This window comes from Homarus americanus, unplaced genomic scaffold (assembly GCF_018991925.1).
Source record: "Homarus americanus isolate GMGI-L3 unplaced genomic scaffold, GMGI_Hamer_2.0 scaffold27231, whole genome shotgun sequence".
In the NCBI taxonomy this organism is placed as follows: Eukaryota; Metazoa; Arthropoda; class Malacostraca; order Decapoda; family Nephropidae; genus Homarus; species Homarus americanus.
In genome coordinates, this window is record NW_024718545.1 from 3,029,117 (window position 1) to 3,039,722 (window position 10,606).

The 10,606-nt window shown below is 46.1% G+C and overlaps 1 protein-coding gene across 1 annotated transcript in view; it reads right to left on the bottom strand.

Annotated features, from left to right (window-relative positions):
• Positions 1-2,932: 2,932 nt before the first annotated feature.
• LOC121859771 (protein amalgam-like) overlaps positions 2,933-10,606 on the bottom strand; it is a 9,325-nt gene continuing 1,651 nt past the window's right edge. Inside the window, exons 3-8 of the mRNA XM_042356759.1 lie at positions 9,915-10,288; positions 6,663-6,803; positions 6,014-6,323; positions 5,682-5,824; positions 5,042-5,258; positions 2,933-4,767 (exon numbers count right to left, since the gene is read on the bottom strand). Coding sequence (XP_042212693.1) covers positions 4,667-4,767; positions 5,042-5,258; positions 5,682-5,824; positions 6,014-6,323; positions 6,663-6,803; positions 9,915-10,288 — 1,286 coding nt within the window. The 3' untranslated portion in view covers positions 2,933-4,666. The remainder of the gene's footprint in view (positions 4,768-5,041; positions 5,259-5,681; positions 5,825-6,013; positions 6,324-6,662; positions 6,804-9,914; positions 10,289-10,606) is intronic.

Consider the following 10,606-nt stretch of genomic DNA (forward strand, 5'->3'; position numbering starts at 1 on the left):
TAGAATGTGACAGTGGGAATTTATACTTTTTTCCCCCCGATGAATAATACATGTTACTTTTTTCCCCTGACTGGCGGGGATTTAGTTAATGCAGTAAAAGAACTTCACTACTCTTGATTGATGATTAATTAATTCGTTAATTGATAGAAGTGTGGCGGAAAAAAAAACTGTTTTGTCTGCAGTAATCAATGAGTCGAAATGTCTTTTATAGGCCTAAACTACTGTTCAGAACCATACGTGTATTATTTAGTCTACCTAGTATAGTGTATATACCTAAGAGTTTGGAAATATAACTACGTCAAGGGGGCATCGAACCCTGATCTGTCGGAGTGAGAGGTAACTGCTGATTCCAACATGTCATTATTAGCCTTATATATTTTTCATGTTTAAGGGCGATAATAGCTTATTTACTATTGTGGTTAAACTATTACTATTAATTAATGACATAATGGCGTCCTTGTTCATCTCTCAAACAGGAAGACGTGGGTTCGATCCTACCTTTAACCCCAGGACAAGAGTAACACAATATTCTTCAGTTTTTTATTGATAAAACATATCATACAGGTATATACAAATTAATGGTAACATTGGAATATTTAATATATAAAGCCTGCGTAACACGAAGAACCTAGCCTTATACGGTGACGTCACCAACCTGCCTGCCACCTGTTGTGAAGACATATAATTTAACATTTTACGGCGTGGGAATTCAATAAGAACTGAATTCCATTTATCAGATAATTAAAAAGCCTTTTCTTTGGTTTCGGTTCACAATTACACAATGCTATGTCGCGTGTTATGAACTGATCCATTCAAAAGATTTAAAAATTATCTCAGAAAATTCGGGATTAATTTCAGCTGTACTGTACTGTAAGGGTGAGGAACAGCCGTCAGGACCACGTCAGGCAACACGGCGTCACGCTTCAAAGAGAACTCCAGCAGCCATAACAAGTCAGTTTTTAGAGGATATTTACTGAAAACATCATAAACACGGAGGCTAACCAACCACACCCAACCTAACCTAACAAAGACCATACACCATTATGTCCAAATTAGGGAAAATATAATCTATAAGAAATAATTATTGCAAACCCACACGTATTATTGGTCAAGTTACGTTCAGGGTTTTTCTCTGGGTTAGATTGTCTACTCGAGATTGGTTAGGTTAGGTTAGGTTTTATGCCGGGTGACGCCATAGCCAAAACTAACCCTGACAATTTGGTTCTAGTTACGTCTTTAAGTCTCCACAACCAAGGGGTCTCAGGCAGGTGTAATGTATGTGTGTTGGTCCACCGGCATCAAACTAATTCTAAGAGAACTCCGAAGAAACTACTACCATCGTTGGATAAAAAGCTACGGACTAGACCACCCTCGTGCACCCTCTTGCGTTAGGCTCTACACCCATACAAAAATATCCGCTGTGTATGCAAGTCTAATCCACGTTTACAAATGGCACAGTGATAATAAGGAAGAGAATCTGGTCTGGTAACACCTTAAGTTTACACAATGTTTCCCTGTTAGAAGAGGGACCTGAAATATCATCTAATGTAACCTACGAATAACAAAACCTAACCTAACCAAACCTGAAAATAAACTAACCTAACCTACGAATAACAAAACCTAACCTAGCCAAACCTGAAAATAAACTAACCTAACCTACGAATAACAAAACCTAACCTAACCAAACCTAAAAATAAACTAACCTAACCTACGAATAACAAAACCTAACCTAACCAAACCTAAAAATAAACTAACCTAACCAAATCTATGGGTTTAAATATAATAATTCAGGTCCGAGTTTCATCTTGACTCTTCCAGATTAATCTCATTCTGTCTCTTTCATTAAATTTAATCTTATTACCTACACTTGTGGCGCACCAAAGGCAGAGAAGCTTCCATATGACACATCAATTAATCAGTGCTTTTGAATAACACAATCTGGATTAAAATATGGATTAAGTATAATATATCATAGTTACCCCATAATCGCGTTGATGAGAATACATTTTCTTTGTTGCTGTTGATGACTCGGGGCGCTTAAACTATGAAACACCGGTCACTAGAAGTTGATTTCTACAAGACAACTTTTTAAAGAAGTAGAATAAGTTTCGTATTTTTATTTTATTTTACTTTATATACAAGTTTTAAATAGTGTTGTTAACGTTTTTTAATAAGATGCTCCAACGGCCTTTTTCAATGGTGTGTGGGTTTGGTGCAGATAGATGGGATGGATTTCTCTTCAATGAGATATGTTTATTTTCCTATTCTTATCTTATATAGACAATGTTACCAGATCAATTGTTTTTTCCTCGTAAAGTGGAAAATTTGAATCGTTCTTATATATATAAAAAAAAAAAATTCGTCTTTAATTTCTTTCATGGATTGTATTGCTTTCAAATGTATATCCTCGTATAATAATAATAATAATAATAATAATAATAATAATAATAATAATAATAATAATAATATTAATAATAATAATAATAATAATAATAATAATAATAATAATAAATTCTCCAACTTAATATTTTGACAACATTTTCTTTAAGTTCTTAGATTACATTATATACATGTTATATATATATTGCCTCACCTGAACCTATACGTGTAGACACCTGAAGATTAGACACCCTTAGCTTATTTCACCTGCTGATTAAACACCTTGAAGTTGCCTGGGTTAGGTTAGGTTAGGTCAAATTACGTCATGCTAAGTTAGATTAGGTTAGATTTAGCATAGGTTATATTAGGTTAGGTTAGATTTAGGTTAAGTGAGGTTAAGTTAGGTTAGAATTAGGTTAAGTTAACGTTAGTAGTTAATCTTAAGGTGAGATGAGTCAGAGGAACTAATCTTCAGGTCATCCCCAATTTTAAATAAACTTTGTGACACTGTATCTACTCACACACACACACCGACACACACACACATACACACACACACACACACACACACACACACACACACACACACACACACACACACACACACACACACACACACACACACACACACCCCTGACATCTTTCTGGTGTCTACGGTAGAGATGGGACCACATACTCTAACCAAGATAAAAAAAAAAAAGCATCTAGTGATATTATTTATGATGGTCAGACTTACTAGCCAGAGTTTGGGGTCCAAGTACACACAGGGATGGAGCGGGAAGAGACCTCACTAATCTCCCGTAGTTGTTGTTGGGGGGAGGAGAAGTTTCTTAACTCCTCTCTAACTTGTTTTACCGGGATGTATTGACAAGTGACGCAGCGAGAATGTTGTTTCTTGGATACTGTTTTAGTTGTATTCAAGGTGGCGGTGTTGTAGCTTGCTAGGTTGAAGGTAAATTATCCCAATCGATGGTAAATTAAACCATTGTCCTGTTGGTGTTTGGTTTAGCTTCTATGAATTTAATATTAGATCGTTATTGGTCATAGTTTGTGACGTAGTGATAAGAAATGAAGGTTTGGTTTTCGACCAGCATGATCACACACACGCACACACACACACACACACACACACACACTTAACAGCCCTATTGCTTGTGGTATAATGTAAATCACTGAAATTCTATATTATTCTTATATTACAATGAGACGCTCGCCATGACATGAAGGTGTTTTGGCATCTGGCGCAGTCGTGAAGCTTAGGAAGGTCGTGGTGCGGAGAGAAGCGCATTAAATGTAGCAAAATTCAACAGTACACTGAGGGCGTGTCTCTCGTGTTAACTTGTTCTTGGCGGGAGACTGAAGGGTCCCCGTCGTCACGGTGAGTGATACTTAACTCTTGGTAGGTAAACAGACGCAGCCTAGTTATAACACACTACTGTACTGACACACAGAGACACTTGTGACATCTGTTCATAGATGCATACTAAAGACAACTGTGCACTGTTTGTACTTAGTGCCAGCTGTTCACATGTGTACACTAGTGACAGCTCTACACACATGCACACCAAGGACAAATGTGCACGCGAGGGAGTGTTCACCGGAGCGGGTGAACACTATTGGTCCAGGTCCTAAGACTTGTAGTATTCTGTCTCAGTAGAAACAGACAACACACTTCACGTATTAAAAAAAGGCGACAGCAATAACAAACTACTGCACCTCTGGACTACCAGATAAATCTACATTAATGAAGTCATGAAATGGACATTATCACACAAGTTTTTAAATAAAAACTGGACTGGACAGGTGTGCCGCAAGTGGCCGCGGCTGCAGGCTGGTAATGGCGGCAAGCCTCTTTTGCTGAGAGTGACGTCTATCGTAAGCGGCTTCTGCTGCAAACATTTCCGCCACAAGCTTCTCCTGCTGCATCTGAGGCAGTCAAGCACTTGCAGAAAGCTGGCTCTGGTAAGATTGCCTCGCATGGATAGCAATAGCCCATGAAAAGTGCATGTCTAGATACTTTCAGATGTCCCTCACACACACTCTCTCTCTGGCGCCAACATCAGTACCCCACATCCCCCCTCCGGCCACAGCAGGTACAGCGGCCACTGTCTCCCGCGTTGTGACATTGTCGTTATCTCCAGACGCAGTACCGCATCACAGCGCCGCCACCATTGGGCATCGCGGTAGCTACTTGGCCAAGTTCCTGTGTCGGGCGGGTCACTGTCGCCGCTCGCTTGTGGCGGACTGTGACTGGAGGTCCTGTTTGTCATACGTGGTGGCTGCTGTCCTACATGACGGTCAGAGACAGCGGCAGCACCAGCAGGAGGATGAAGCCAGAGGTGCCGGTCTGACCGCTCTCCCCGCTGGTGGACTGAAGGACCGCCATGGCTGAAATTGAAAATACGTAAGGCAACAGTTTTTCCCTATTGATCATGTCACACACACACACACACACACACACACACACACACACACACACACACACACAAAACACTATGCAAATCCAAGTATTCTTCCTCCTTTTAAAGCTAACTTATTGTGATGGTAATAAAAGCATCAGAAAATGATTGTTGAGACACTGATATTCTAATGACGTTCTCTCAAGTTCTTTATTGGAAACTAAATTCTAACTAAGACTCTTAACCACCCACCAGAGTCTCACCTTTCTTAGTAGAGAAGGAGAAGTTGTTAGACTCCGCCGACCACCCGTACTTGTTTCTCACCCTGACGACAGCGACGTAGTCCGTGGCCACCTGCAGCCCCTCCAGCGTGTAGACCATGGCGTGGTGGTGAGTCTCCTTCGACACCACCGCCTCATCAGACCCCACCGCCCTCGACACGTTCTCCCACGACCCCGCCATCACCACCGTATGGTTCCTCTGTGTACACGTGGCGCTCTTGTTAACACTCGGATGTACACGGTGAAGTAATCAAGTCAGTCAGTCAGTCAGTCAGTCAGGAGACGGGTAAACTGGTCGGTTACAACACGTCCAAGTAAACAGAACTCTCCACTACTGTCGTTCACTCCCGCCCGGGGCACCCATAGTCCACCCAGATGTTAGTGGGTACCTAACTTAACAGCTGGGCAAAGTGAAGGTGGTTAAGTCAGGTATAGTTAGATTACGTTAAATTAGGTTAGGTTAATTCACGTTAACTTACACTACCTTAAAGCTAAGATAAATTACGTTTGGTTAAGTTAGATCAAACTACGTTATGCGAGGTTAACTAAGGTCAAGTTAGCTTATACTACGTTACGCAAAGTCAAACAAGGTCAAAGTGTGAAGGCTCTCCCAGGTACTCACTTGCCACGCCCCCAGGTGAGTCCTCCGGTACTTGATGAGGAACTCGGTGATTGGGTAGTAGCTCTCTGTCTCCCAGGTGAGGGTGTACCTGCTGCTCTCACCTCCGTTGGGGCTACTGGTCACTACAGGAGGCTTCGGGAGGCCTGGAGGAGCGAGAGAGGAACCGTGAGAGAGAGAGAGAGAGAGAGAGAGAGAGAGAGAGAGATTTACACACTACATAAGAGTCACATTTGTCACCAACCAATACACAGATGTCAACAACCCCCCTCCCCCCACCACACACCTGTCATAACCAATATCCAGGTGTGACAAGCAACCCCAGAACACCTCACCTGTCATCTGTATAACAGCGCTCTTCTGTCCGTGGGCGTTCTCAGCGATACACACATACGCCCCGAAGTCCTTTTCCGTGACGTGGCTGATAGTGAGGGTGTGGCGGTGGGAGAAATGGGTCTGGCTGACGTGGGCGTCGTAGGAGGCGTGGGCGCGTCCTCCTGGTTGCTGCGGCAGGTGGAGTTTGGTGTCCATGATGGTGTCGGGTAGTGGGCGGCCGTCTCTCGTCCACACAACGTCAGGAGGAGGAAGACCATGCACCACACACACGAGTTCTACCTGGTCACCCTCACCTGTCCTGACGATGTCCTGCAGGTAATGATATGGTAAGTGTTACAGGTGGAAGAAGAAGAAGAAGAAGAAGAAGAAGAAGAAGAAGAAGAAGAAGAAGCGGAGAAAGAAGAGAAAAGCGGAAACAAAATAAAGAAACACAAGAATAAGATTACAAACGCCAATTAAAACTTGGACTTTCCTAACTAACTAACTAACTAACTAACTTATACAACACATTGGAACATTTAACTAACTCCTATTAATGCAAGTGACTTAACTAACTCATACAAGTAAATAAGTGACTTAACTAACTCCTACCTAAGTGACTCAACTAACTCCTGCAGTAGGTGGACCTGGGAGACCTACAGTACCTACCTTCTCAGTAGTGATCTCAGGCGGGTACTCCACCGTCAGGGCCATGGCTGCTGACGCGGGCTCACCGATGCCGTTGTCAGCCGTACACAGATACGTCCCTTCCATGTGTCTGTCCACGGCGTCCAGTGTTAGCCTGTGTCCCTGAGGTGAGTGAGAGGTGAGTGAGAGGGTGTGTGAGCGAGGGAGAGGGATGAGAGTGAGTGAGTGAAAGAGAGAAAGAGAAAGAGAGGAAAGATACACGTTTATCTCTATTTCCTCTTTCTATCTTCACTCTCTCGAAATAAATAACCTTATAAATTGACCTGACCCGAAGTCTATTGGGTTCTATCGGGTTCTATCGGGTTCTATTGGGTTCTATTACTCATCTACTATTCACACGTCATTACCCGCGTATTGCCATAACATCACAGTGTCTATTTTCATAACATAACACCTGTATTTGTGTCTATTAATTACACTACCAGGTGAAGGTGACCAGGTTAATTAGGTGTTGTTTAATTAATGTTTTATTTACACCTGGGTTGGTGAGGCAGGTGCGTTCACAGGTGATGTTGTTAGGTTAGGGTAGGTTAGGTTAGGGTAGGTTAGGTTAGGTTAGGTTAGGTTAGGGTAGGTTAGGTTAGGTTAGGGTAGGTTAGGTTAGGTTAGGTTAGGTTAGGTTAGGTTAGGTTAGGTTAGGTTAGGGTAGGTTAGGTTAGGTTAGGTTAGGTTAGGGTAGGTTAGGGTAGGTTAGGTTAGGTTAGGTTAGGTTAGGTTAGGTTAGGGTATTTAGATTAATCCTAAGCTGAAATAAGTTGGAGGGTTAATCTTCAGGTGACATAACAGCAATATATATAGATAAATCATAAACTGTTGTGTGTCTATGATTCTGGAGACAAAAAGTATCAATAAAAAAAAAGTAATTAGCAAAACTAATTACAAGAAGTGTAACTTTTTTTGATCTCAGAAATTGAATTAGCATGTTGAATGAACCGCCGGCAAGAATTCCAAGAAAATAAAAAAAACCCGACTATTTTTTTTTTTACTCAAAGGTCAAGAAACAATTTCGCCAAACACTTGTACATTAACCTGTTGAGATTTTTGGTTCACTTCTGACACCTGGGACAGAGGACAAAAACTCACGTCTTCGGAATTAAAGGAACTGTGTAATGATTGTGAATTAATAGGAACTGTGTAATGACTGTGTGAGTTGAATAGACTGTAGAACTTAATACAGGTAACTGGATATGACGTTTTAACAGTCAGAAATACATATAAATCAGTTTGTTTTGTAGGATCTTTTTAAGTGAATTTGTATAGTGATTCTGTTATATAATCTGACAGTGTATTGAGACGCTTCCTACGGTAGGTTCTGAAGGTGAGGAAAGAGAATGGTCAATATTAGTTGGTGAGTCAGTTCATTCTGTTGTTGTTATGGTGCAGTGAGTGTGTGGTGCCCATCGAGGTAAGTCAGCCCTTTAGTGTGTGTGTGTGTGTGTGTGTGTGTGTGTGTGTGTGTGTGGCTGCCCTTGAGTGAGTGTCTGTGTGCCTGGTTGCCCTTGAGTGAGTGTGTGTGTGTGTTTCTCGCAGCCCTTGAGTGTCTGTGTGACTGACTGCCCTTGAGTGAGGGTCTGTGTGCCTGGATGCCCTTGAGTGAGGGTCTGCGTGCCTGGATGCCCTTGAGTGGGGTCTGTGTGGGCTGGTCGTGTCGCTCTGCTCTCCAGGAAAGTTTTCTCTCCCTTTACATCGCTTAATGGAGGGTCAGCCGCTACCCTCTTCCGGTCAGGTGGAGATCAAACGTTTGTGGGTCTTGAGGTCTGTGAGGCGCTGACCTGTCCTGGAGCTGACCTGTTCTGGCACTGACCTGCCCTGGCACTGACCTGCCCTGGCACTGACCTGCCCTGGAGCTGACCTGCCCTGGCGTTGACCTGCCCTGGCGTTGACCTGCCCTGGCGCCTGCCCTGGCGCTGACCTGCCCTGGCGTTGACCTGCCCTGGCGTTGACGTTGACCTACCTGCCCTGCCCTGGCGTTGACCTGCCCTGGCGTTGACCTGCCTGGAGCTGACCTGCCTGGCGTTGACCTGCCCTGGCGCTGACCTGCCCTGGCGTTGACCTGCCTGGCGTTGACCTGCACCTGACCTGCCCTGGCGTTGACCTGCCCTGGCACCTGCCTGGCACCTGACTGACCTGCCCCTGGCACTGACCTGTCCTGGAGCTGACCTGCCCTGGCACTGACCTGCCCTGACCTGCCCTGACCTGCCCTGGCGTTGACCTGCCCTGGCGCTGCCTGCCTGGCGTTGACCTGCCCTGGCGCTGACCTGCCTGGCGCTGACCTGCCCTGGCGCTGACCTGCCCTGGCACTGACCTGCCCTGGCGTTGACCTGCCCTGGCGTTGCCCTGGCCCTGCCCTGGCGCTGACCTGCCCTGGCACCTGCCCTGGCGCTTGCCCTGGCGCTGACTGCCTGTGGCGCCTGCCCTGGCGCTGACCTGCCCTGGCGCTGGCCTGGCCTGGCCTGCCCTGGCGTTGGCCTGCCCTGGCGTTGACCTGCCCTGGCGTTGGCCTGCCTGGCACTGACCTGCCCTGGCGTTGACCTGCCCTGGCGCTGACCTGCCCTGGCGCTGACCTGCCCTGGCACTGACCTGCCCTGACCTGCCCTGGCGTTGACCTGCCCTGGCGTTGACCTGCCCTGGCGCTGACCTGCCTGGCTTGGCGCCTGGCGCTGACCTGCCCTGGCGTTGACCTGACCTGCCCTGGCACTGACCTGCCCTGGCTGCCTGGCGCTGACCTGCCCTGGCTGACTGCCCTGGCGTTGACCTGCCCTGGCGTTGACCTGCCCTGGCGTTGACCTGCCCTGGCGTTGACCTGCCCTGGCGTTGACCTGCCCTGGCGCTGTCTTCCTTTACTGTGAGCTTCAGTGTGGTCAGATAACTTCTTTAATTACGTGTGAGGTTAGCATGATGTGTGTCTGTCTGAGAGGTTGGTGGTGTTTAGTAACGTCTACCTGCAGTAGGGTTGAGTGTCCCTGAAGCTGCCGTGAAGTGAGCAGTGTGAGGACAGTGTGTTGGAGGCTACACAGCTGTTATCACTTGGGAGTTACTGTACTGTTGACCTAAACTATGCCGGTGCTGCTGCTGGTGGTGGTAGTGCTGCTTGTATCACACCGAGGCTAAGACGTCGCTGTCACAACACTATTAATACACGTGAGTTACTTTACTTACACTGTACTGTTGTTGATGAAGATTTACATACAGGACATGTGAAATACAACTGACCTGTTGACTACGTTGTCCCGAGGGTAGAGGACCTTCCTGACGGGACCAGCGGATGATGGGCTCTGGGTTCCCCCGTGCCGTGCACTCTAGGGTGACGCCCTTGCCCTTGGCTACACGCTGCTCGGGGGGCACCAAGGATCTGACGGTGGGCGCGTACTGCACGTCCAGGGTGTGTTTCAGCTGTAAGGGCGGCTCCAGGTCGAACTGACAGAGGAAGGTGCCGGCGTCACGGGGGCGGGTGTGGGAGATGGTGAGCCTCGACCCGTCTACTGTCATCCTCGGGTCTGGCGTCACCTTGTCCGTCCCGACTGACAGAAGCTTCTCGCTGGCCCCGTTGGCTGGCAGCTTCTTGATGATCAGCTTGTTCTTCCCTCCTGAGGATCACAAAGTCAGATAAGGACAAGGATCTACCCCCCCCTCTCTAGGACCATAAACTCAGAAAAGGACAAGGATCCCCCCTCTCTAAGGACCACAAACTCAGATACGGACAAGGATCTACCCCCCCCCTTACTCACAGCTCTCACAAATTACAGTAGTATCTCCATCGATCAATGCAATCCCAGTCTCACCCAGGTCCAGCTTAATGGCTCGAAACAAGGGGGCCACCTGAGCTACGACGCCTTTACCACCTTTTGTAACCTTTTAGCCGCCTATTACGACACAAGAGGAATACGAAAGAGGTACTTAACAAG